Source organism: Papio anubis, chromosome 4 (genome assembly GCF_008728515.1).
Source record: "Papio anubis isolate 15944 chromosome 4, Panubis1.0, whole genome shotgun sequence".
NCBI classification, from domain to species: Eukaryota; Metazoa; Chordata; class Mammalia; order Primates; family Cercopithecidae; genus Papio; species Papio anubis.
The window spans coordinates 8,225,295-8,251,798 of record NC_044979.1 but is presented as its reverse complement, the minus strand read 5'-3'; the positions used below and the strand labels follow the sequence as shown (position 1 = coordinate 8,251,798).

At 57.2% G+C, this 26,504-nt stretch overlaps 2 protein-coding genes across 5 annotated transcripts in view; one reads left to right on the top strand and one right to left on the bottom strand.

Moving 5' to 3' along the window:
* Positions 1 to 275: 275 nt before the first annotated feature.
* On the top strand, positions 276 to 20,837 carry NOS3 (nitric oxide synthase 3). Its single transcript, XM_031665028.1, is given in 27 exon segments — positions 276 to 743; positions 1,984 to 2,095; positions 2,616 to 2,712; positions 2,715 to 2,744; positions 3,133 to 3,302; positions 4,667 to 4,758; positions 4,849 to 4,990; positions 5,257 to 5,396; positions 5,501 to 5,641; positions 6,736 to 6,868; positions 7,502 to 7,696; positions 7,815 to 7,888; positions 8,064 to 8,208; positions 8,452 to 8,556; positions 13,295 to 13,362; positions 13,758 to 13,874; positions 13,971 to 14,145; positions 15,791 to 15,923; positions 16,050 to 16,128; positions 16,260 to 16,447; positions 16,968 to 17,140; positions 17,447 to 17,657; positions 17,749 to 17,836; positions 18,586 to 18,707; positions 19,458 to 19,606; positions 19,944 to 20,138; positions 20,257 to 20,837. Coding segments are annotated over 27 exon segments (3,894 nt in total). The 5' UTR covers positions 276 to 291; the 3' UTR covers positions 20,425 to 20,837.
* Positions 18,455 to 26,504, bottom strand: part of ATG9B (autophagy related 9B) — a 15,527-nt gene continuing 7,477 nt past the window's right edge. For 3 of the 4 annotated variants that reach the window (XM_009204218.4, XM_009204216.4, XM_009204217.4), the window contains 10 exons: positions 24,769 to 25,523; positions 24,448 to 24,601; positions 24,062 to 24,241; positions 23,253 to 23,489; positions 22,906 to 23,039; positions 22,653 to 22,749; positions 22,338 to 22,461; positions 22,112 to 22,253; positions 19,950 to 21,945; positions 18,455 to 19,635 (listed from right to left, as the gene is read on the bottom strand). In XM_009204218.4, the coding sequence (XP_009202482.1) occupies positions 22,126 to 22,253; positions 22,338 to 22,461; positions 22,653 to 22,749; positions 22,906 to 23,039; positions 23,253 to 23,489; positions 24,062 to 24,241; positions 24,448 to 24,601; positions 24,769 to 25,523 (1,809 nt within the window). In that variant the 3' untranslated portion in view covers positions 18,455 to 19,635; positions 19,950 to 21,945; positions 22,112 to 22,125. Of the gene's footprint in view, positions 19,636 to 19,945; positions 21,946 to 22,111; positions 22,254 to 22,337; positions 22,462 to 22,652; positions 22,750 to 22,905; positions 23,040 to 23,252; positions 23,490 to 24,061; positions 24,242 to 24,447; positions 24,602 to 24,768; positions 25,524 to 26,504 lie in introns of all 4 variants that reach the window. The other variant, XM_031665022.1, reaches the window with a different exon arrangement.

Genomic DNA, 26,504 nt, shown 5'->3' with positions numbered 1-26,504 from the left:
TATCCCCAAGAACCCAAAAGAACTCAGGGGTAGGGATCCAGGAGCTCTTGTATGTATAGGGGGAGGTGAAGGAGAGAACCTGTGTGACCCTAGAGGTCCCTGTGGTCACTGAGAGTGTGGGATGCCATGCCATGCCCTGCTGCAGAAGGGGTGCTCACCTTCTGCCCGACCCTTCAGGGAAAGGTTCACAGGGGTGAGGCCAAAGGCCCTTCTGTCTGGTGCCACATCACAGAAGGGCGTTTATGACCCCCTGGTGGCTCTACCCTGCCACTCCCCCATGCCCCAGCCCCCATGCTGCAGCCCCAGGGCTCTGCTGGACACCTGGGTCCCACTTATCAGCCTCAGTCCTCACAGCGGAACCCAGGCGTCCGGCCCCCCACCCTCCAGGCCGGCGGGCGTGGAGCTGAGGCTTTAGAGCCTCCCAGCCGGGCTTGTTCCTGTCCCATTGTGTATGGGACAGGGGCGGGGCGAGGGCCAGCCCTGGAGAGCCCCCTCCCACTGCCCCCTCCTCTCAGTCCACTCCCTCTTCCTAAGGAAAAGGCCAGGGCTCTGCTGGAGCAGGCAGCAGAGTGGACGCACAGTGACATGGGCAACTTGAAGAGCGTGGCCCAGGAACCTGGGCCACCTTGTGGCCTGGGACTGGGGCTGGGCCTTGGGCTGTGCGGCAAGCAGGGCCCAGCCACCTCAGCCCCTGAGCCCAGCCGGGCCCCGGCATCCCTACCCCCGCCAGCACCAGAACACAGGTAAGGGCCAGGCAGCTAGGAGTAGGTGGGCACAAGGGTGGTGTCAAGGCCTGAAGCCTGGGGCTGGGAAGGTCTGGAACCTGTAGCCCAGCCAGGAGGGCCAGGTCACAAATGCAAAAGGGCTATCGGTGTGCACAGAACAGGACAGTCTGGGAGGCTCAGAAAGGAGACCAGGATCAGAGTCGGCGGGTGAAAGCTGGGAGTAAGGTTGCCAGCTATAGAATCCGGCCAGGGTTTGAATGCTGCTCTGCCGCCAAGAGCTGTTTGAGCAAGTTACTTAACCTCTCGGAACCTCCATTTATGTAGAACGGAGATACGGCAATACTTACTCTGTGGGGTAGTAAGTTTCTAGCTCACAGCAAGCATTCAACCACAGCGATGATTATTTAGCCGGAGAAGAAAGGAGCTGACAGCAGTGGTTACAGGAGAGTGAGAAGGTGGGGTCTCCCAGAAGAGGGAGAGAGTTGGGCAGGAGACTCAGGCCCTTGGGGTAAGGGGACTGAGAAGACAGAGCCACCAGGCTTTTTTCCCCTGCTCCAGCCCCCTCTCCTAGTGGCTGTCACCCGAAAACTGGACCATGCAGTTGCCAGAAGAGTCCTCCCTGCGGCAGAGGTCCCAGTAGAGAGGAAGGACCCAGAGGCCTGGTGGGGTGCCAGGCCAGGGGAGCAGGCTGGGGCTGCAGGCAGCTATGCGGGGAAGGCTGAGGGCTGGGGCCCTGCTGCTCAGGCGCACCCTTGGCCTGAGTCCCTCCCTTCCTCCCTGCCGCTGGTGGCTCTGGGAGGAAGTGATAAGGCCTGCGAGGCTTCCCTTCACACAAGGGGCTACTGTCAGGAGGGGGTGTGAGTGTGGAGGGAAATCAGGGCTGAGGAATCCCTGCAGGGCTTCCCTCTACTCAAGCACCAGGCTCTGTCCCCCTCAGGGTAGGGCTTATAGCAACTTTGCGGGGATTGGACACCCCATCTCCAGAAGAGGTGAAGCAGGTGCTGCAGGTGGGGTACAAACTCAGCCTCTGGGCAGGGACTCAGGAGCTCAGCACCAGCAGCCCTTGTGGCCCAGGACCCTGGTCTATAAACAGAGGCACAGCTCACGCCTACCTACTAAGGCATGGGGGACGTCAGAAGGCATGCAGCAGGTGGGCCTTGAGATCGCCAGTGCTGTAACAGTGGCCTCCGGGTGACATCTGGGGAGGCTAAAAGGAAACAAACCCTTTCCTGATGACCCTATCCCTGGCTCCCAACAGCCCCCCGAGCTCCCCGCTAACCCAGCCCCCGGAGGGGCCCAAGTTCCCTCGTGTGAAGAACTGGGAGGTGGGGAGCATCGCCTATGACACCCTCAGCGCCCAGGCGCAGCAGGTGAGGCTGGCCTGCCGTGTCGTCTCCAGGGGAAAGGGTGGGTAAGGCCAGGCCTCAGATGGGGCTGGAGAGGGAAGCGCCACCCTTCTCTGAATTGGCCTCTTGTTTCCAAAAAGAGGAGAGGACTGGGAAGAACCAGCGGAGTTGAGGGACATGCACGGGACTTGGGTGACCCTCAGCCTCCAGCCTTACCCCCGCACCCTGGTTCAAGCTCTATTGATTTGATCTGATGTCTGATTGATTTTGAACTGATTTGACGCTTTTTGAGATATTCGCAAAGTTTTGATCTGATTTTGATGAAATCCGATTTGACGCGTGTTTGATCTGATGGATGCCGTTTTGATCTGATTTTGATTTTGATCTGATGGATTTTCGGCAACATGTTTTTTTGTCTGATTTCTGATGCCGTTTGATCTGATCTTGATTTTGATTTCGATTGATTTCAGCGCTTTGAGTTCCTGCCCCACCCCTGCTCCCCGGCTCCCGCCTGACCTTTAATTCCCCTCGACCCAGGATGCAGCCCCGCGGCCCCCAAAGACGCCGCCTGCCCCTGGCATTTCCACGAAACCAGGCCGGCCCTCCCTGCCCCGGCTCCCCCGAGCAGCTGCCGAGCCGTGGCCTGACTTCATCAACCAGTACTACAGCTCCGGGCCTCCCATGTGACCACAGCCTCCCACCCACGAGTCCCAGAAACCCCGAGTGAGGACCTTTCCTCGGACTCCACTCCCCTTCCCAGATCCTGCATGCGCCCACTCCCTTCCCCAGGATCCTGGCGGCCCACCTCCCTCCCAGATCCCATGCCCACTCCCCTTCTCCCTCCTCTGTATCCCATATGCCTACTCCTTTCCCTGATCCCCATGCCCACCTCTTCCTTAGATCCCATGCCTCCACTCTCTCCTAGATCCCGCCCCTACTCCCTTCCCAGATCCCAACACCACATGAGCCCCTCCTGCCCTCCCCCAGCGCTCACACATAGCCTGGAGGAGGGCCTCCCTGTCCCACACAACTTCCTGCTTGTCCCTTTGCTACCCCTCTCCTCCCCAGGAGCGGCTCCCAGGCCCACGAACAGCGGCTTCAAGAGGTGGAAGCCGAGGTGGCAGCCACAGGCACCTACCAGCTTAGGGAGAGCGAGCTCGTGTTCGGGGCCAAGCAGGCCTGGCGCAACGCTCCCCGCTGTGTGGGCCGGATCCAGTGGGGGAAGCTGCAGGTGAGGCCAGCGAGCAAGAGAGCCAGGCACTACTAAAAGGGGAGCGGGGTGGCGGGGCAGTTCCTGAGGCTTCCCAGGGACCTGGAGGTCCCAAACAGTGGGGGAGATCCTTGCCTGTTCCCTTAGAGACGGGAAAGGTAGGGGGACCGCCCCACCCTCAGCACCCAGGGGAACCTCAACCCAGTAGTGAAGACCTGGTTATTAGGCCCTATGGTAGTGCCTTGGCTAGAGGAGGGGAAAGAAGTCTAGACCTGCTGCAGGGGTGAGGACAGCTGAGCGGAGCTTCCTTGGGCGGTTCTGTCAGTAGCAGGAGCAGCCTCCTGGAAAGCCCTGGCTGCTGCTTCTCCCCCAAGGGAGAAGGCTTCTCCTGCTAGGCCAGTCCAGTACAGCCCCTCACCCACACCCGCTGCTCCCCCAGTTCCCCTGCCTCGACGTGCACCCTCCCTCACACCCCAGCCCACAGACTCGGGGCTGGCCTTGGTTACTGGAACAGCCTGTGACCACAGCACTGAGAGAAGCAAGCTGCCCCATGGGGGACTTGGTCCCATGGCCTTGGCCTCCTTCACCATCACTGGCCGCCAAAGAGTTTGAAATAAAGCCACGTGCCCAGTGAATCCCAAAGGAGCCTCAAATAAAATAAAAACAATCCTATCTGACACTTGCCTGACACTCTAAGTTGTTCAAAGCTTTAACTCAACTTTGATCCATCTGAGCTGCCATAGTGGACCCCACTCAGAGCTGCGTCCCTCCCTTGACCCCAGGCTGGTCCCTGCCACTCCCCTGCCCCTGTCACTGGCACATGTTTCCCCCTCCCTCAGGCAAGAGTGGGACCTCCCAGCCTCCTCCTGGGGCCTCCACTCAGCCAGCCAAGACAGCTCCTCCAAGCCCTAGAATGTCAGGATGAGCAGGGTCCTAGGAGGCCCCTGGTGCAGCCTTCCCTTCCTACCATCCATGTGCTCAAATAAAATCAGATGGCTGGCTGGGGTCACCCGTCATTTCTTGAGTGCCATGGATCATGGGGGATTTGCTGCCCACACTCTTAGGTGGCCTCTTAGACATCTGTTAGTGCCTAACCCAAGCATCAGTTTGACAGAGGCTGAGTCCCTCCTCTGTACTGGGTACCAAGTCAGCTTCTGTAGGGATGGGGAGACACCTGGCCCAGGGAGGAGATGAGGAGCAGCCCGGATGGTGCTACATATGTCAGAGAGCAGGGCAGGAAGGGATCAGTGTGGATGCCAATGGTCAGGAGGGCGCCATGGGGTGAACCATGGCCCCTGCCTCCTCATCAGCAGCTCCTCTGGGGCTGATACTCAAGATCCCGTCTCTCTCCTCACCCTCCTCTCTCGCTGCCTCGGCTGGCTCAGGTGTTCGATGCCCGGGACTGCAGGTCTGCACAGGAAATGTTCACCTACATCTGCAACCACATCAAATACGCCACCAACCGGGGCAACCTTCGGTGAGTGCTCCCCACCACACCAGGCCCCAGCCTTCTCCCCCGAGGCAGGGAAGGCAGGGCTCTGACCAGCTCTTTCCCCATGCATGCCAGCTCGGCCATCACAGTGTTCCCGCAGCGCTGCCCTGGCCGAGGAGACTTCCGAATCTGGAACAGCCAGCTGGTGCGCTATGCGGGCTACCGGCAGCAGGACGGCTCTGTGCGGGGGGACCCAGCCAACGTCGAGATCACCGAGGTGGGCACCGAGAACCACCAACAAGGGTGTCCCCAAGGTGGAGAATGAGGAAACCAGTGGGAGAAGGCTCTGGGAATCCAGGCAGGAAGAGGGGAGCCTCGGTGAGATAAAGGATGAAAAACGCCAAAGGAGGAGTGCCTGGGTGGTCACAGAGACCCAGTCAATGAGGGGTCCTGGAGTTGAAGGCAGGAGACAGTGGACAGAGGGGTCCCTGAGGAGGGCATGAGGCTCAGCCCCCAGGCCCCCCTCTGGCCCGCTCCCCACAGCTCTGCATTCAGCATGGCTGGACCCCAGGAAACGGTCGCTTTGACGTGCTGCCCCTGCTGCTGCAGGCCCCGGATGAGCCCCCAGAACTCTTCCTTCTGCCCCCTGAGCTGGTCCTTGAGGTGCCCCTGGAGCACCCTACGTAAGCACCAAAGAGATTGACTGGGTGGGATGGAGGGGGCCATCCCTGAGCCTCTCGAGGAGGGCCTGCAAGAGGGTGCTGATCCCACACCCCAACACCCCCAGGCTGGAGTGGTTTGCAGCCCTGGGCCTGCGCTGGTACGCCCTCCCAGCAGTGTCCAACATGCTGCTGGAAATTGGGGGCCTGGAGTTCCCCGCAGCCCCCTTCAGTGGCTGGTACATGAGCACTGAGATCGGCACGAGGAATTAGGGGACCCCTTAACAAGCATAAATATCTGGAGGAATGGAATGGAATGGAACCCACCTAGGTGAGGAAACCGAGCCCCATCTGAAATGAAGAATGGAATCAGAGGGAATAGGAACTGAGGAATGGAAACCACTGAGGTGGGGGGGATGGAGGGGTGGAATGGGAAGAGAGGTGTGGAATAAGAGTGGCCGGAATGGAAGAATGTTAAGTGGACGGATGGGTCTCAGGGGGTCATGGGGGTGAGTGTGAATGTGGAATGGAGTGGCCCAGGGGGGGACGGGGTGGAATGGACAGGGTGGAATGGACAGGGGGAAGGAAGGAATGGCAGGAGTGGCCCAGGGGTGGAGTGGCCCAGGGTGGAATGGAATGGAAGGGACCACCAGAATGGATGGACCAGGAGACCCGAGACCATCCTGGCTAACACATGGTGAAACCCCATTCTCTACTAAAAACATGCAAACTAGCCGGGCGCATGGGCCTGTAGTCCCAGCTACCGGAGGCTGAGGCAGGAGAATGGCCTGGACCTGGGAGGCTGAGCTGCAGCAGCCGAGATTAGCCCACTGCACTCCCAGCCTGGGTGACACAGCTGTAGACCCGCCTCAAAAAAAAAAAAAAAAAAAAAAAAAAAAAAAAAAAAAAAAAAAAGAGAGGTGGGTGTAGGTGTGGGTGTGAGTGTGGGTGTGTAGGCAGTGAGTGTGAAATTGTGGGTTTGTGGGGGTGGGCGGGTGTCAGTGTGTGAGTTTGTGGGTGGGTGTGAGTGTGAGTAGGTGGGTGAGGGGGGCATGGGCGTAGGTGTGAACATGTAGTTGTTCTTCCAGGTATAGGACCCATAGCTCTAGAGCTTTCATCAGATTCTCAAAGGGGACCTTGACTCGGTAAAGGTTAAGACCCATTTTATAGATGAGAAATTAAAGCCCGGGGCTGAGGAGTGACTGGCCCAAGATCCCTCTCTGCTCTGAGGTGCCTTTGCAGGCAAAAATCTGAACCAGTCCACTCGACAGCCAGGCCTCCCAGTGGACACCACCCACCTCACTCCTCCCAGCCATGCGTGGGAAACAGATAGTCTCCCCACCCCACCCCCATCATCTCTGTCCCTACCAACGCCACACACCCTCCTGCCCCAGGACGTGGCTGTCTGCATGGACCTGGATACCCGGACAACTTCGTCTCTATGGAAAGACAAGGCAGCGGTGGAAATCAACGTGGCCGTGCTGCACAGTTACCAGGTGCATAGGCCCAGACTGGCCAGGAAGGCAAAGGGTTTGCGTACAGGGGCAGCAGGGGCGGGGGTTGGAGGAGAGGGAGCCATTTAGAAACTGGGGAAGGATTTGGACAGGCAGAAGAAGTTCCATAGTCCCAGTGCCATGGCACACACTGGCCTGCGGTTCGGGGACAGGGCAGGTACTATTCCAGGTGCTGTCATCTGGCGGCTGGCTTACTGTGTGCTAGGGACCTTGCTGTTTACAGCATGCCCAGTCATATTGATTCTCAGGGCATATTGGGTATTTTAGTTTGTGGGGACCCACTGGATCCTGGAAACGAATACTAGGATGGAGGGCACACCAGGAGTCATAGTTTGAGGAAACAGGGGCCTGCAGAGAATTTCTGTGGGCTCTTTGGTTTGGGAGCCAGGCATATAGATGCTGGAGATTAGAGCTGTTGTTTCATGTTGAACTTGGAGCATGACCATGCATGATGCAGTTTGGGGTGAGGGCGACATTGTGGTTTGAGGAGACACAGGGTGTGTTAGATGAGGGGTAACCTAGGCACATGTGGTTTTGGGTGACAGGAGTGGTGGAAGGAGAATGGGCGAGGTCTGTGGGTCTGGTCTGAGCCTCTCCCCCCTCTCTCCCTTCCAGCTGGCCAAAGTTACCATTGTGGACCACCACGCCGCCACAGCCTCCTTCATGAAGCACCTGGAGAATGAGCAGAAGGCCAGGGGGGGCTGCCCTGCAGACTGGGCCTGGATCGTGCCCCCCATCTCGGGCAGCCTCACTCCTGTCTTCCATCAGGAGATGGTCAACTATTTCCTGTCCCCAGCCTTCCGCTACCAGGTGCCCACCCTAACTGGCTCTGCCAGCCTGGGCCCAGCTCTAATTCTATGCAGCCCCTGGGGACCTCTAACCTTTCCTTTTCTTTACCTCCCCTCCCAACCCCATCACCTCTCTGCAGCCAGACCCCTGGAAGGGGAGTGCGGCCAAGGGCACCGGCATCACCAGGAAGAAGACCTTTAAAGAAGTGGCCAAGTGGGTACCCAGGAGCACTGCCCTCCCCCATGCACCCTGGGGGACCCTGCCCCCAGCAGTGTTCTGGGCCCACCACTCAGTACCCCAAAACCCTGTTGTGAGGGGAGTGGACCCTTGCCTGGGGAGGCCCTGCCTCTGTGCACCTGGGACACCCTCACGCCTCCCTCTCCCGCAGTGCCGTGAAGATCTCTGCCTCGCTCATGGGCACCGTGATGGCGAAGCGAGTGAAGGCGACAATCCTGTATGGCTCCGAGACCGGCCGGGCCCAGAGCTACGCACAGCAGCTGGGGAGACTTTTCCGGAAGGCTTTTGATCCCCGGGTAGGGCTGAGCCCAGGGGAGCAGAGAGCTAGAAAGAGGGGGCTCTATCAGTATCTTCAGGGGTGCCCTGGAGGACAGGAAGTGTTAAAAGTCAGGACTCACAGGTGTGACTTGACACCCGGAACCACAGGTCTTTAGAGATCAAATTGGGGCCTGAATCTTGCACTGCCAGGGAGGCCAGAGCGAGGAGGACAGGGCCTCCGGGGGTCACAGAACCCAGGATATCTGTCTTCCCACCCACAGGTCCTGTGTATGGATGAGTATGACGTGGTGTCCCTCGAACACGAGACGCTGGTGCTGGTGGTAACCAGCACATTCGGGAATGGGGATCCCCCGGAGAATGGAGAGGTGAGAGCTTCCAGGAAAGGGGCTGCTGGGAATGAGGAGAGACTCAGAATTGGAGTGACTGGGCAGGAACCTCTGCCCAACACACACACACATACACGCACACACACACACCAGGATGGAAAGGGAGATGATGCTAAGAGACCCCTGGAGCCTGAAACCCCACACAAGCCACACTCCTAGCCCATCCACATGGCTGCCCGCCTACAAGCACATCTGCTGAACTGCGTCCCCAAGTCATTTCCATTATCAGTGCAAGTTTTTAATACAAGGAAGGCGTGTCCTGGCTGACCAAGAGGTTAGACTGTGCTCAGGCACTAACAAGAAAAATAGGGATATGTCACTGAGGGCGGCTTCTAGGATGTGGGTAATGTTTCTTAATGGAATGCCGGTTACACAGGTGTGTTCAGTTTGTAAAAATCCATAGAGCTGTACATTTACAACACGTACAACACTATTCCAGCATTTTCTTTTCTTTTCTTTGTTTTATTTATTTTGAGAATCTATTTATGTTGCCCAGGCTGGCCTTGAACTCCTAGCCTCAAGAGATCCTCCTGCCACAGGTTCCTTTTTTAAAAGAAGAAATAGAGAGCTGTTTCAATGCCAACATAGATTAAATAACTTCACTTTTTAAAAAGAAACACAAAGCTAGAGTGCCATCATTGAATGCCTTCTCTTGCAAGCGTAGGTGTCTCTGAGCTGCCCCAGGCTAGGTTCATTTCTGGGTCTTACCTGCTCCAGCTTCTAGGTGTTAAAGCCCTTATTAGCACTAAGTACCTCCTCAGTACTCTTTTTTTTTTCCTTTGAGACAGGGTCTCACTTTGTGGCCCAGGCTGGAGTGCAGTAGTACGATCATGGCTCACTGCAGCCTCAACCTCCCAGACTCAAGCAATCCTGCCACTTCAGCCTCCCAAGTAGCTGGGACCACAGCCACATGCCATGATGCCTAGCTAATTTTTGTATTTTTTGTAGAGATGGGGTTTCGCCATGTTGCCCAGGCTGGTCTCTAACTCCTGGGTTCAAGCAATCCACCTGCCTTGGCCTCCCAAAGTACTGGGATTATAGACGTGAGCCACTGCACCAGGCCCTCAGTATCGTAAGCAAGCTTGAATCTGGTGAAAGCCTTTTTGCTGCCTTAGTGTCCATTTCAGCCCCCATTCTGACCTACCTTTTAAAGAAAAATAGCACCAGCAATTGACTTTTTTTTAGCATAAAGGTGTATAGACACCCATATAAGCTACAGCCTTCACAAGGCATAGCACATTTTCATCACCCTGGAAAGTTCCCTCATCAGTTCCTCATGTGAATCCCTTTCCAGTCTGTCTCTCTGTCAGAAGTGTCTGTCACCACAGATTAGTTTCACCTGCTCTAGAACAGCACCGAGATGGAAGCACGCAGTGTTATGGCATCTCCTGCTGAGTCTGTTTTTGAGGCCCACCCGTGTTGTTGCATGACTCAGTATTTCACTCATTCTGCTGCCGAGTGCCATTCATTGTGTGAATATCCCCAGTTTGTTTATCCGTTCTCCTGTTGGTGACACTTGGGCTGTTTCCAGGTCGGGGCTATTATGAATAAAGCTGTTATGAACATTCTTGTACCCGGCTTTTGTGGGCTTATGTTTTTATTTCTCTTGGATAAATACCTAGGAGTAGAATTGGTAGGTCATAGGGTAGATGCATGTTGAATCTCTTTTTTAAAAAATAAAACTGCCAGGCCAGGCGCGGTGGCTCACGCCTGTAATCCCAGCACTTTGGGAGGCCCAGGTGGGCAGATCACTTGAGGTCAGAAGCTCAAGACCAGCCTGGCCAACATGGCAAAACCCTATCTCTACTAAAAATACAAAAATTAGCTGGGCGTGGTGGTTTACAGGTTTACACCTGTAATCCCAGCTACTCAGGAGGCTGAGGCAGGAGAATTGCTTGAACCTGGGAGGTGGAGGTTGCAGTGAGCTGAGATCACGCCACTGCACTCCAGCGTGGGTGGGTGACAGAGCAAGAATTCTACTCAAAATAAAATACAAATAAATAAAACAAATCTGTCGGCCGGGCACGGTGGCTCAAGCCTGTAATCCCAGCACTTTGGGAGGCTGAGACGGGCAGATCACGAGGTCAGGAGATCAAGACCATCCTGGCTAACACGGTGAAACCCCGTCTCTACTAAAAAAATACAAAAAACCAGCCGGGCGAGGTGGTAGGCGCCTGTAGTCCCAGCTACTCGGGAGGCTGAGGCAGGAGAATGGCGTGAACCCGGGAGGCGGAGCTTGCAGTGAGCTGAGATCCGGCCACTGCACTCCAGCCTGGGCGGCAGAGCGAGACTCCGTCTCAAAAAATAAATTAATTAATTAATCAATTAAATTAAATAAAACTGTCAAACAGCAAAGCAAATTAAACTGCCCTTTAAGATCTGTGCAGTTCAATGTATGTAATTTTATGCCAAACTTTTAACAAATCTAGGAATACAGCTCACAGAAAATGGGGTATATTCACTAAAATATGAACAGGAATATTTATAGCAAATTTGTTTGTACTACCCCACACTGAAAACAATTCAAATGACCATCGACAAAAACGGATAAATTCTGGTATATTCAAGTGCCATATCGCACTAAGTGTGAACAAAAGACAACCACACACAACAATGCAGGTGAATCTCAAAAAAATGTGAAGAGAAAAAAAAAGCCAGACCAAAGAATACACACTGCACTACAGGATTCACTTTATATAAAGTTCAGAAACAGGCAGAACTAATCCATGGAGTGAGAAATTGGGAGAGGAGATAGTCACTGGGGTGGGGGTGGCAGTGACACGAAGGAGGCACAAAGGTGGCTTCTAGGATGCGGGTAATGTTTCTTTTTTTCCTTCTCTTTTTCTTTTTTTTTTTTTTTGAGATGGAGTCTCATTCTGTTGCCCAGGCTAGAGTGCAATGGCGTGATCTCGGCTCACTGCAACTTCTGCCTCCCCGGTTCGAGTGATTCTCCTGCCTCAGCCTCCCGAGTAGTTGGGATTACAGGTTCCTGCCACCATGGCCAGCTAATTTTTGTATTTTTAGTAGAGACGGGGTTTCACCATGTTGGCCAGGCTAGTCTTGAATCCCTGACCTCAGGTGATCCACCCGCTTCAGCCTCCCAAAGTGCTGGGATTTCAGGCGTGAGTCACTGCACCCAGCCATGGGTAATGTTTCTCGATGGGATGCCGGTTTCACAGGTGTGTTCAGTTTATGACAACCTATAGAGCTGTACATTTACAACATGTGTGCACCTCTGGACTTGTGTTGCACGTTGACAAAACATTCAAAAATGAAATTCAAATCACGCTTGCTAACTCTGGCGAACCTGGGAACCAGCACCCAGAGGCATCTGCAGTTGAGCACCAGATGCCGTTCCTTCCAGCATCCTTCCCCTGGGAGGTCCGCTTCACGCCGCTTCGTCATGGCATCACAAACAGGGCCATGGTCTTCTGAGGAGGGCAACCTGCACAATGTCTGCTAGTGACCAGGACACTGCCAAAGGAACTGAGAGTTTGTCCACCCATGAAATCCACTAAAACAGGAAAGATTTGCCCTAGCCATTGCTACCTGGGACTGAGGAAAGAGCCGTGCCCTCCCCTGCAGCTGCAGGATATCTGCCTGCCCCAACAAGTGGGGATTCGGCAACTCCACTTCTAAGGATTACCCAGCATTTAAAAGTGGGAGCGAGGCACAGGTACAAGGGCGTTTGAGGGCGCATTGTTCCCAGACCACCCAGCTGCCCTTCAGTCTCAGTAAAGTACAATGTAGCCACTAAAAAGAATGAAGTCATGTTTTGGGAAGTCCAGGCAGGAGGATTGCTTGAGCCCAGGAGTTCAAGGCCAGACTGAACAACACAGTGAGACTCCATCTCTTCAGAAAATTTAACAATTAACCAGGAGTGGTGTCACAAACCTATAGATCTAGCTACTAGGAAGGCAGAAAAATCCCTTAAAGCCCAGGAATTCGAGGTTACAGTGAAATATGATCGAGCCACTGCCTCTCAACCTGGGCAACACAGCAAGACCCATATCTAAAAACAATACTACTTAATTAGGTCAATATTGTTGTATTGGCCTGGAGGGATGCCTGCAATAAATTACTGATTAAAGGCCGGGCACGGTGGCTCACACCTGTAATCCCAGCACTTTGGAAGGTCGAGGCAGGCGGATCACAACGTCAGGAGATCGAGACCATCCTGGCTAACACAGTGAAACCCGTCTCTACTAAAAATACAAAAAATTAGCCGGGTGCGGTGGTAGGCGCCTGTAGTCCCAGCTACTTGGGAGGCTGAGGCAGGAGAATGATGTGAACCCAGGAGGCAGAGGTTGCAGTGAGATCGCGCCACTGTACTCCAGCCTGGGTAACAAAGCGAGACTCCATCTAAAAAAAAAAAAAAAAAAATTATTGATTAAAAACAAGGAAGTATAGTATGGTACCACTTTTATTTTTAAAAAATACTATAAATATGCACATACGTTCAAGGAAAAAGGGCTGGAAGGTTAACATCTGTCAATGGTGCATATGCCTGGAGGGAAGATGGGGTGGTCTTTATTACTTTTCACATTTCTGTAATGTCATTTTTCAAAAACATCAGATCGCTTTTGAAATTTTCAAAACAAACAAAAATTAAAAGTTACGAATCAATAATAATGAGGGTCAGCTGGTACAGTTTTAAACTTCTGTGTTGTTTGAAATGAAACAAAACTAACCCTGATGCAAACGCTCCCCTCGCCAGAGCTTTGCAGCTGCCCTGATGGAGATGTCCGGTCCCTACAACAGCTCCCCTCGGCCGGAACAGCACAAGTGAGTTGGCTGAGAGTTTGAGGGGGCTGGGGGAGCTGAGGCATTTGGAGACACAAACAGAAAGTGGGTCTGAAAAGCCCTCCCTCTGTGCCTCGACTCGTTTTCCCACCAAAAGCCAGGGTTCTAGGATGCCCTCCCTTCCAGGCTGGAACGGCAGTCCAGACCTGCCTGCTTCTGAGAGCCGAGACAGTCCTGAGGTCTTCAGAGATGGGGGTGTGGTGTGGCAGGGCCCCAGGCTCAGAAGCCCCTGGGATGCTGGCCCTCAGCCCCTCCCAAGGGCAGGGCCTTTCCTGTCCCAGAGGCGGAGACCCTGAGGCTGTCCCTGGGGCTGCACCTGGGCCTGGGATGTATCTCCAGGGCCCTGTGACAACCTCGTCTTTGTCCTCTCTTGCCAGGAGTTATAAGATCCGCTTCAACAGCATCTCCTGCTCAGACCCACTGGTGTCCTCTTGGCGGCGGAAGAGGAAGGAGTCCAGTAACACAGACAGTGCAGGGGCCCTGGGCACACTCAGGTCGGGGCCTCACCAAGAGGGGTGCAATGGGTGGGCAAGCTGCCTGGGCAAACGTGGGCTGCAAAAGGAGCTCCAGTGACAACCCCTGCACCCCAGGTTCTGTGTGTTCGGGCTGGGCTCCCGGGCCTACCCCCACTTCTGCGCCTTTGCTCGTGCGGTGGACACGCGGCTGGAGGAACTGGGCGGGGAGCGGCTGCTGCAGCTGGGCCAGGGCGACGAGCTGTGTGGCCAGGAGGAGGCCTTCCGCGGCTGGGCCCAGGCTGCCTTCCAGGTGAGCCCAGCCCAGCCCCTGTTCTGACTCCTCCTACCTGGGATGCCTCCTCCAGCCTCACTCTGTCCTGATTCTGTCTGGTTCTTTGGTCCCTTACTGTTCCTCCCAAAATCCACCCTCATCTCTCCATGGCATAGCCAGCTTTTCTGGGTCAGAGGCAGAAGACGATGTGGCCCTGCCGACCACAGGGGGTGCCTAGCCCAGGCAGAAGTGCAGCCGAAAGCGAGCAGGCAGGGCCCTGGCAGGAGGGAGCTTCAGCTAGGCACAGGCTGGGCCTCATGAGTGGGTGCACAAAGGGAGGGGGTGCAGGGCAGGCCACCCCACCCAGGATGGGCAGGATGGAGGGAGAAGGAAGGGACGGAGAGAAGGTCAGACAGAGGCAAAGGCTGAAGCTGAGGCCAGCACAGAAGCCACAGGAAGTCAGAGGCCAGACAGCCTGGGGCGGTGCCTGCACCACAGAACTGGTCCGGGGCCAGGCAAGCAAGCTCAAGGAGAGGTGGGTCCCTGGGAGCCATGGCTTTTTAAGCCTGGGCTTCCTCAGGGGCAGCACTGCCTGTCTGGGGATCATGTCTGCAGTTGACAGGGGCTCGGTCTCCCCAGTGCCACACTGTTCAGGGCAGTGCTGCTCCCCCGGGGCCCAGGCTGGAGCTCAGCAGATTTGCCTTGACTGGAGGAGGAGGGCATCCTAGGAGGAGGGGGAGAGGAAGGGCTACCTCAGGGATGGGGAGGTCAGGCTGCAGAAACACATAGGCCCCGATTGGGAAGAAGGGAACGGAAAATAAGACTTAAAGAATTTAAACAAAAAGAGCCATTGGAGCGGGACAAGACCACATCATAAGGTTTTGGGAATAGGACTTTAGAGGTGTAGGATCCATTACAGCATCACTGAACCAGAAGCAGGAAGGCTGAGCTAAGCAGAGCACCAACAGTGGAGATAGGAAGGAAGGGAGGGAGGGAGGGGGCCGAGGAAGGAAGGCAGAGATATAAGACTTCACACGCACCACAAAAGAAAGATTAACGGGACTTGGTGATATGAGGCTCAGCCAATCACAGGTGAGCCCTGGATTTCAAGCCTGGGAATGGCCCAGCAGTTTTCCAGCTGTGTGCCTGACAGGATCCACACCCCCCCAGGGGTCTGCCCCGTGGGATCCCCTCTGCCGCCCGAATTGTTCGTCCCTTCCCAGGAGCACTTAAATTCTGCACGCACTTTATGGAACGCTAAGGGCGTTCCATAAAGTATCTCATCTAATCTTCACCAGAACACAATGAGGTGTAAAGATGGGGAAACTGAGGCATGTCACTCTAAGTACGGGAGTCGGAATTTGAATGCAGGTCTGAACACACAGATGCCTTCACAGAGCTACTGTGTGCCAAGCACTGTGCTTCTCGGGTCACGGGATTAACACTCACCAGATAAGGAACGATGCACCATTCAGGACATGCAGAGGAGGAGCCAGCTGGGTCCCTGGGCCCAGCGGCGAATCCATGAAATGGGCTGGCGGAAAAGGTGCTGTCGTTGGCGCCGGCCTCAGCCACTGGGGCTGCCAACCCCCCAGGAGCAAGACGCAGTGGAGCCGCCCAGGCTCCTCACTACGTCGCCCCCTGGTGGTGGGAGGTCCTCAGCCCTCACCGGCCTATCCCGCAGGCCGCCTGTGAGACCTTCTGTGTGGGAGAGGATGCCAAGGCTGCTGCCCGAGACATCTTCAGCCCCAAAAGGAGTTGGAAGCGCCAGAGGTACCGGCTGAGCGCCCAGGCCGAGGGCCTGCAGTTGCTGCCAGGTGGGCCCTGGCCTCACCCTCACCCGGCTGGTTCTCAGAGGACCCCATACCCCGGGACTAAAGCACTCAGGGGCCAGGCCCTGCTCCCTGGTTCAGGCTGCCTCGTTTGCCCCTCCCCGCCACCAGGTCTGATCCACGTGCACAGGCGGAAGATGTTCCAGGCTACAATTCTCTCAGTGGAAAACCTGCAAAGCAGCAAGTCCACGTGAGGACGACAGCTTTACTGCCCCCCAACCCCTGTCCTGCACACCCGGACCCTGGACCCTCCTCCTCCCACATTCTCCCACCCCCTACCCCTCTCTGACTCCCCATAAGTGCCCCTCTCCCCACCCCCAGGAGGGCCACCATCTTGGTGCGCCTGGACACTGGAGGCCAGGAGGGGCTGCAGTACCAGCCGGGGGACCACATAGGTGTCTGCCCACCCAACCGGCCCGGCCTTGTGGAGGCGCTGCTGAGCCGCGTGGAGGACCCGCCTGCGCCCACCGAGCCCGTGGCAGTAGAGCAACTGGAGAAGGGCAGCCCTGGTGAGGGGCAGCCTGGGATGCAACAGGGCACACCAGCCCCATGCCCAGCCCCACCCCCAACCCCAGGCCTCCAGGAGCTCAGGCCCCGGGGGATGGCCACCTCCTCCACAGCTCAGCAGGCGGGCTCAGAGCTGGCTGTGCTGCTCACTGCCGGGCTGGCCTTGTTGCTGGACCATCCCCACACCCTCAAATGCACCCCCACCAAAAGGCTGTCCCTTCCCTCAGGGCTCCTCTCCAAAGCTCCCCTGGCAATCTAGCTTGCTCTGGAGCTGGCAATGGGGCTATTTGCTGCCACATCAATGCCTGGGCTTTATTTAAAATAAGGGGGTGGAGTCAGAGGCAGAGGAGCCCAGACCAATCCAGTCCAGCCAGAGGCCCCCACACAACACACTGAGGCTACCCAGACAGGCCCACCCCGCTGCTCAAGGGCAGGCTCTCTAACAGTCACCCAAACACATCAGCCCAGGTACTACAGTTCTGCTGGGCCCTGTCCTCAGAGGTTGCTGTGCACCATCCCCAGGTGGCCCTCCCCCCGGCTGGGTGCGGGACCCCCGGCTGCCCCCATGCACGCTGCGCCAGGCTCTCACCTTCTTCCTGGACATCACCTCCCCGCCCAGCCCTCAGCTCTTGCGGCTGCTCAGCACCTTGGCAGAAGAGCCCAGGGAACAGCAGGAGCTGGAGGCCCTCAGTCAGGTTGGGGGCCACCCCAATAAGGCACAGGGGCTAGAGAGACGGGATGAACTGGGGGAGCCCCAGGGGCAGGAAACCTCCATGCAAGGTCCCCCCGGGACTTTCTTCTGGCTGACATGCACTGGTGCTTTAAGACCCAGCTCCCCAGGGAGGAATTCATGGCTGTATTCTCCAGGTCTTACAGAAAGCTCTATTGGCCTGAACTAAGGAGGGAGAAACCCTAAAGAGGCTCAGCAGGGGAGGGGACAAGAAGGGAGGTCACTAGGAAGGGCTATGGGGCCCCCAACCCACTGCATCCTGCCCTGCCAGGATCCCCGACGCTACGAGGAGTGGAAGTGGTTCCGCTGCCCTACACTGCTGGAGGTGCTGGAGCAGTTCCCTTCGGTGGCACTGCCTGCCCCACTGCTCCTCACCCAGCTGCCTCTGCTCCAACCCCGGTACTACTCAGTCAGCTCAGCACCCAGCACCCACCCAGGAGAGATCCACCTCACTGTAGCTGTGCTGGCATACAGGACCCAGGGTGAGGCAACGAGCAGGAGCAGGCCTGGCCACAGCGGGGGTGGGACTGGCCCCTCTCTGGTCCTTCACCGGCCTCTCCTTCCCACCCCCAGATGGGCTGGGCCCCCTGCACTATGGAGTCTGCTCCACGTGGCTAAGCCAACTCAAGCCCGGAGACCCTGTGCCCTGCTTCATCCGGGGGTAAGTGAGATGGAGGACTCGGCGGGGAGCTGCCCAGGGTCAGGGTGGCAGCTTTGGTGAGGAGTAAGGAGTGTCACTGGTGAGGGGTGTCACAGGAAACAGGAAGGAGCTCTGTAACATGTCAAGGATGTGGTGTCATTAGGTCACTTCAGAACTCTGGTTAAGCTTTGACTCTCTCATTCATTCAGACTCAGAGTCCTGCCCTGAAACTACAGCTCCCAGAGCCAGAGCTTGGATCAAACCGGCTGGCCCTGTGGCTTTCTGAAAGCTTCTGTATTCCTCTCTATGTCCCTGGGCTGTCTGATGTTGGGCAGCATGGCACCTGGGAACTACAGTCACTAAATCCTCACTCAATCCAGGGAGAACTACTAGTTAGGGTTAAGACCACCCTTGGCCTTAGTGTCACCAAGAACTCAAAGAAGGTGAAGTTTTTTTGTTTTTTTTTGTTTTTGAGATGGGAAGTCTCTTTATGTTGCACAGGCTGCTCTTGAACTCCTGGGCTCAAGCAATCCTCCCACCTCGGCCTCCCAAAGTGCTGGGATTACAGACATGAGCCACTGTGCCCAGCCCAGAGTTCTTTTAATAAACCCATCATGCTTCCTATGAGCCAGACACTGCTTTAAGGACTTCATGAATATCAACTTATTTATCAGGAGAGCCTGGTTCCTCCTCGCTCCACCCACCCTGCATGGTAAGAATGGGGGAGCAGGGATGGCAAAGGGGACCTGATGGAGTGTCTCTCCTGCCAGGGCTCCCTCCTTCCGGCTGCCACCTGATCCCAGCTTGCCCTGCATCCTGGTGGGCCCAGGCACTGGCATTGCCCCCTTCCGGGGATTCTGGCAGGAGCGGCTGCATGACATTGAGAGCAAAGGTGAGGCTGGCGACTAAAGGACTGACTGGAAGGAGTCACACAAACTAGGGACAGAGCGGTGGGACTGGAAGGCAGGAAATAGATAGGAAAGAGAGAGCAGGAAACAGAGGCCACAAAGCTGAAAAGACACTCCTGAGACCAAGGGGAGGGCAGGTACCGAAGGCAAGAGCTGGGCCCTGTGTGTCTGGCTTCCTGGTGCCTGGCACATAGTAGGTGTTGACTGGATTAAGGACAAAGGAAAATAGAATTTTCAAAGGGATTAGGGCTAAGACTCAAAGAAGAACTGCCCAAGGTGGATTCTTGACTGTGCCAGAGCTGACCAAGGTCTGTCCAAGACCTAAGGATGCTACAAGGTGTTCAGATTGAGCACCGGGTGCCCAGGGTAGTCTGTCAATCAAAAGAAGAGGGCTGTGACTGGGAGGAGAGTTAAAAGTGTGGGAGAATATGAAGTGGGAGCAGGGAAGGGGACTGAGATGTAACACAGTGCAAAGGGCATGGAATTCTGAGTCCCAAGCCGCACATTCTAGCGCAGCTCCACCAGGGGCCACCACCTCACCGGGGCTTCCCTTCCTTCTGTAAATCAGGTTGTGCAGGGTCTCTGTGAAAGCATTCTGCACCCTCTTGGAGATGAAAGTAATAGCTTCAGCCCAAAACGCTGGGCTGCCAGGCTGGGCGAGGGTGGCTAGTGGGGAAGTCCCACTAGCACTGTGCCTCGGAGAAGGGCCTTCCCAAGCGCAGGGTTGCTTGCAGGGCTGCAGCCCACTCCCATGACTTTGGTGTTTGGCTGCCGATGCTCCCAACTCGACCATCTCTACCGCGACGAGGTGCAGAACGCCCAGCAGCGCGGGGTGTTTGGCCGAGTCCTCACCGCCTTCTCCCGGGAACCTGACAACCCCAAGGTGTGAGACCCTGAGCGCGCAATGGTAACCTGAAGATAGGGAGAGAGGGGAGGACTCACGCTATCCAGCGGAGCGCACCAACCATGGCCCTCCGTGGCCTCCCACGACCACTCAGCCACCCCTGCACACTCTGGCCCACCCTCGTGTCCCGGCCCCTCTAGGCCCGCCTCCCCCCGCCCCGCCCCTTTGGCTCTGCCCTTCTTGACACCGCCCCAGGGCATGCAGGCCCCACCTGGCCCGCTCTGTAGACTTTCACGCCCAGGGCCAGCCAGCAGCCCCGGGCTGCGCCCCTGCGCCCACCCCCACCAGGGCCCGCCCTAACCCCGCCTTCCCGCAGACCTACGTGCAGGACATCCTGAGGACGGAGCTGGCTGCGGAGGTGCACCGCGTGCTGTGCCTCGAGCGGGGCCACATGTTTGTCTGCGGCGATGTCACCATGGCAACCAACGTCCTGCAGACCGTGCAGCGCATCCTGGCGACGGAGGGCGACATGGAGCTGGACGAGGCCGGCGACGTCATCGGCGTGCTGCGGGTGCGGAGGAGCGGGCTGGGAGCGGAGCGGGCCTGAGGCGGGGGACTAGGCCCCGGGCTTGCGGGGTTCCTGCTAAGGTATCCGACGGGTTCTGATCCACTGCGCTCTTTTACGCCAGGATCAGCAACGCTACCACGAAGACATTTTCGGGCTCACGCTGCGCACCCAGGAGGTGACAAGCCGCATACGCACCCAGAGCTTTTCCTTGCAGGAGCGGCAGCTACGGGGCGCAGTGCCCTGGGCGTTCGACCCGCCCGGCTCCGACACCAACACCAACGGCCCCTGAGAGCCCCCTGGCTTTCCCTTCCAGTTCCGGGAGAGAGGCTGCCCCACTCAGGTCCGCCCGACCAGGACCAGCCCCGCTCCTCCCCTCTTGAGATGGTGCCTTCCCACATCTGTCCAGAGGCTGCAAGGATTCAGCATTATTCCACCAGGAAGGAGCAAAACGCCTCTTTCCCTCTGTATGCCTGTTGCCTCTGGCCTGGGTCCGCCGAAATCTGGAAGGCCCCTCCCAGCAGCGGTACCCCAGGGCCTACTGCTACCCGCTTCCTGTTTCTTAGGCGAATGTTAGATTCCCCTTACCTCTCTCAGGAGTATCTTACCTGTAAATTCTAATCTCTAAATCAAGTATTTATTATTGAAGATTTACTGTAAGAGACTGTGCCAGATGTTACGAGAACTACTAAAGTGCCTAACCCAGCCCATGTGGATTACAATTTTTTTTTTTAAAGGGAGTCTCACTCTGCCACCCAGGCTGGAGTGCAGTGACATGATCTCAGCTCACTGCAACCTCTGCCCCCGAGTTCAAGTGATTCTCCTGCCTCAGCCTCCCGAGTAGTTGGGATTACAGGTTCCTGCCGCCGCACCTGGCTAGTTTTTGTATTTTTAGTAGAGACAGGGTTTCACCATCTTGGCCAGGCTTGTCTTGAACTCCTAACCTCGTGATCCACCTGACTCAGCCTCCCAAAGTGCTGGGATTACAGGCATGAACCACTGTGCCCGGCGTGGATTACAATTATCAAATGACAAGATTTCTGTTTTAACCTGTGCAGTTGTGGGTATGTGGGGGGGAAAGGGGTCATTCTTTTGACAGAGAGTCCTACATGCCACTTGACCCTGCTCTCTAAAAACATGGCTTCCAGCCAGTCTGGGCTGCTCCCCCGTGCAGTTCTCAGGCTGGTGATCGAGAAGGCAGGTGCAGCACTCAGCTGCCAGGAGTGGGGGCTGCCAGAAACAAGAGTCACAGAGATGTGCAACAGCCGTGAGCAAGCTTTACTGCTTATTTCATACAGGATGGGAAGCCACACCCACTTCCTCAGACATCACACCCATGCTGAAGTCCAAAAACATCAGCCCTCTCGTCTTTCCACTCACAAGTCCCCATCCCCTGCAAGCCCCAGGGAACTGAAAGTGCGCTGGCAGCCGCCAGTGTGACGAATCCACAGCCTTAAAGCCCACCTGCCTCACTGTCACCCTTCCATGTAGCTTGGCCTCATCCTTGACCTCTGTCCCCTACCTTGAGGAAACTCGAGGACTTCTTCCCAGGCAACTGCTCCAGGACACACTGCAGTTGGGGGTGTCTCCCCTTATCCCTTCCGGGTGGGGACCATCTCTAAGACTTGTTTCCAGATGCCATCAGCATCTCCTCTCCTACCTTTTCTCTGTTCTCAGGGCGAGTTCCTCACTGACTCCCAGGTGCTGCCCAACTAAAGCACCTGGGCCTGTCATCTATGGGGCCTCTAGCAATGGCTCCTTGTGTTCTTCCACTCCACCCTCCAATCTCCTGTGGCTGCGGAAGCCAGGGTACCTGTGGGAGGAGATGGCTGTTGGCAAGCAGTGCAGGGGTCTAGGTTCCAGAGATGACCACCCCACATCACCCCAAATTCCCACCATCGCTCCCACTGCTTCAAGTCTGACTCCGAACCAACTACCTATGCAGTTGTTTTTCCCTCCCCTCACAGGGCAATACTGACCCTGAGGAGTCGTCTCAGTCAGTGCAAGAGGCCTCATCAGGCTCCTTCTGGGTATCTGTTGTCGCCTGAAACCCTCCAGGGAACAGATTCCGGGCCCTCTGGGTTCCCCACTGTTGTCTGGGGCTGGAGGCAGGACTGGAGCCTGGTGACAAAGGCCATCAACTGGGCATTCCTTGATGCCCAGTGTCCATCAGGCTCTATCCCCTGCAGGCCCCACCCTCCTCACCATCACTTGACCAGGATGGCTTCTCCTCATCAGGCGAGGGTGGCTGTGAGGGGCTGGAGTAGGGCCTGGACAGGACGGAGGCTGCAGCCTCGCCCCACGGCTCCTGCTGCTGCTGCTGGTGAAGCTGCATGGAAAGGAGAAGGAATGAGGGCCGCCCCCAAGGAGGGCAGGGCCAAGCACCTGGACTAGAAGCAGAGGGCTTTTCAGCCTCCTCCTGCGACTCTGCTAGACCCTTCCGTAGACTCTACCCCGCCTCAGTCTCCATGTTGTTCACCAGCCTTCTCCCCACCTTTCTCCAGGCACTGCTCTACTCACCTGGTGCAGGTAGATGGCATGGAGACTCATCTCGGCAGAAGCAAGTTCTGGGAGCTGGGCCAGCTTCTGGCCCCCAGTGCCTCCTGGGGACACAGAGCTGGAACACAGCATGAAGCAGGTCAAAAGACATTACCTCCTCCCGCCACACCCCAGAGGGCTCCCCTTCTGAATCCCCGCAACAGTGCCCCAGCTCCCTGCTCCTAGAGGATCAGCCCAGCCCCCACACCGCTGCAACTCAGTCTCCACTCCTTACCTGGGGTCCTGGGCAATTCGGGAAATGGAGGCGAGGAGGCTGGCTGTGGCTGCAGCTGGACAGGGGGCTGTCGGGCTCAGATCCCTCGGAGGCAGGAGAGGGTGCACCAAGAGGTTGGCCAGGAAGGCCTCAGGCTAGGTGTGAGAGGAGAGGGAAAGCCAAAGAGGGAGTCAGAAGAGAGGACAGAAAGGGAGTGGGGAGGAAAGGGAGGCCTGAAGAAGGCAGGAGAGCAGGCTGGGGGCGGGGGGCCGGTGAGGCAGGTTATACCTAAGGTTAGGCTAGAGGGGAAGGGTTTGGAGAGGAGTTGTGGAGGTGAGGGCAGAAGGGGAGGCCAGGCTTTCACTCACCAGGGGCGAGGTGCAATTGCTGAGCACTCCCGGGGTGGGGGGGCTGCGAGCTGAGGTGGCGCCCCAGGCAGCTGCATCTTGTTGTACTCGGCCCCAGAGGTGCCCAAGAAACTTAGAGCTGTGCCCTGGGGGGCGCCAGAGCGGATGCGCCAGGGAGAACCGCATCAAAGAAAGCTCAGTCTTGCCATCCTCCGCACGCTGAGACAGCGAGGCCTCAGTCTGTCCCGCAGAGAGCCACTGTGAGCAAGGACAGTCTTTCAGGTGCTAAGAACACTGAGCCTTATGGGGCCAGGTGGGACAGGAAACACTGCCCCATCTTCCATGTGAAGGAAACAGACCACAATGGGGACTTGTTCACCCTCATCCAACAATAAAACAGCGGAGCAGAACCTGGGTCTAGACCCAGCTCGGGGATAGGGCTGAGCCTCAGTGCTTTGCCCAGGGTGATCCTGACAGCCTTGGTCCAGGCACCAGTCCTTACTCAGCCCCACCCATGGGCCAAGCCCATTCCTTGTCCCCGAATGGTCTTTGCTCTCATTTACTGACGTTACTATGTGCCAGCAACTCCATTATGGGCTATACAGACATTATCTGTGTCATCACAAGCCTGGCCTTGGCTGTGCTCTGGAGGACACATTGCCATTGTCGCCATCTGACAGATGAGGGCACGAGGGCACAGGGAAGGGAAGTGACTTGCTCAACGGTACAGGTAGCAAGCAATGGCGCCAGGGCTGGAACCCAGGTCTGCTCCGAGAGGCAAGCAAACGCCCACCCAGCCCAACCCCCCAGGGCCAGGGGACAGCTCTGACCTGAGGGTGGCCGTGGCGCTTCACATCCATAAGGGCAAAGGAACAGATGTCCCCAACCCCAGCCACATCCACAGTGAAGTGATGAAAAAAGTCGATAATCTCCAGGGCACGAGGGCGGAACCAGAAAAGCAGAAACAGCGGGGTGAGGAGCGGGGACAGGAGCTCCTCTAGGAGGGAGACCTGGGGAAGCAGCGGTGAGGCTGAGCAGAGGTCGCTGAGGGGCCCACGCACGTTATCAGGACCAAGCAGCCCTCAGCGACCCTCGCCAGGGCAAGAAGCCTCCCCACCCAGTCACTCCCTAGACTTCTGGGGTAGCCCGTTTGTCCAATGCCCTCTGCGCAGACAGACCCCACAACTTCCTCCTCAGCCGTCGCGCCCACCCTCACCGCTCGGTACTGCAGCAGCTGCGCCATCTGCCGGTACGCGCGGTCCCTGCCACCGGGGCCAGGCTCCTCCGGGAGGTAGTGCATGTGGGCCAGGGCGGTCTGCAGTAGAAGCTGCGGCGCACGACCCTGGCACTGCTCTTCCGGAATGAAAGACCTGAAAGGCGGGATCCGTGCGGGTAAGGGGCTTGCGGTTAGGAGGACGCGCAGTGGGATGCAGGGCTGGAGGGCCCCAGTGGTGGGAGAGGTAAGCGGGGGAACCTCCCATGGCCCCAAATCAGAGAAACCCACACACACCACCTCCCCGGGCATCTGCCGTCGCACCTGGCCACGGTGGCGGTGACCCCGAGCATGGTCATGGCGGTGAGCACGTGCTCCACGGCCAGCACGTCCTCGTCGTAGACGGTGAGCACAAGCAGCGCGGCGAAGAGTGCACCCGCGAAGAAAACGATCTGGCGGGCCAGCAGCGCGCGCAGGGGCGCGGGGGGCGCAGCGGTGCGCAGGAAGGCTGCGGCGGGGCGGTAGGCGCGCGCCAGGCGCGCGCGCAGCTCGTGCGGCAGCTCGTTGAAGTGGCGCAGCTGCAAGCGCGCCAGGCGGGACCAGCCGCGCGCCCCAAGCGCGCCGGGCTCGCGCCGCAGCAGCTCCACGTGGCTATAGAAGGCGTGCAGCACCTGCCAGGCCAGCACCAGTGGACTCAACGCCAGGTTCAGGGCGGCCAGCAGCAGCACTGTGCGCCCCCAGCGCGCTGCCAGGGCGCCCCGCTGGTCGCTGCGCTTGTAGGCGTGCGGCAGCTCCCAGCCCCCGCGGAAGAGCGAGAAGGGACCGCGGAAGAGCAGCAGGTCGACATTGAGCGCCAGGCCGCGGCTGAGGAAAGCGGCACTGCCTCCCCAGGGTAGTGGGCAGCGGGCCGGCAGCAGGCCCTTGTTGGCCAGCGCCACCTGGTAGTTGGTGTAGCGCAGGATGCGGTGGTGGACGTCCAGCTCCGTCAGGGGCCGCGGCTGCACGCACAGGCCCCCGCTCTGCTGCAGCGCCAAGAGGCGAGACTGCACCTCTGCCCAGGGGACCGAGCTCAGCTCCTCCTGAAACAGGCACTGATGAGAGCCAGCGACCCCCATTCCTCTACACAGTGATGCTCAAGCTCCACACCCCTAAGTGTGTGGCCTGAAAACCCTCAAACTGAGTTTTCGACCACAAACTCGCCAGGGCCAAGCTACATGCCTCATCGTCCCCCTCTCCCACCTTTCCCTTTCTGCCCTCCCTTAACCCTGTCACTAAAAAGGGCACACCCTACTTCCTTCATCCTCTTCTAAACTGTCCTGTTCCTCATCATCCCTGCCATTCATGTGGCCAGTAGTCATGTCTTCCCTGGCGACGCCTCCGGGTGTTGGACCTAGCTTCTCAGCTCCTTAAAGGGCCTAAGGCCCCGTCAGTTGTACACACAAAACAGAATGGCTGGCCGGGGGCGGTGCTCACACCTGTAATCCCAGCACTTTAGGAACTTGAGGCAGGCAGATCGCCTGAGCTTAGGACCTCGAGACCAGCCTGGGCAACATGGTGAGACACTGTCTCTACTAAAAATACAAAAAAAAGCAGGGTGTGGTGGTGTGCACCTGTGGTCCCAGCTACTGGGGATCAGAGGCTGCAGTGAGCTGATATCGCAGCACTGCACTCCAGCCTGGGTGACAGACCCAGACCCTGTCTCAAAAGAAACAAAACAAAAAACACAAAAAAAAACAGAAAGTCCAGCAGTTCATGGGAGAACCTCTCCTTCCCGTTACCAGTGCACCCACCAACTCTGGAACAGAATCCTCCCCACCTTCTGCCTGGGCATGCTTTATACTCCCAGTCCCACCCAACTCCGCGCCATTTTCAGCTCTGTCACCAGAAGCCTTTCCAGGACCTGGGCTATGTCCACGTCTGGCAGTGGGGCACTGTCAGATCTCATTTGGAGGCTGCAAACCTCACTTCAGCCCAGTTTCACTCAGCTTTCCCAGTCCAGGTTAGTCAAGTCCCCCAGGCTGGCCTCTCCAGTCCATCCCAGTGTCTTCCCTTCCCTTCCC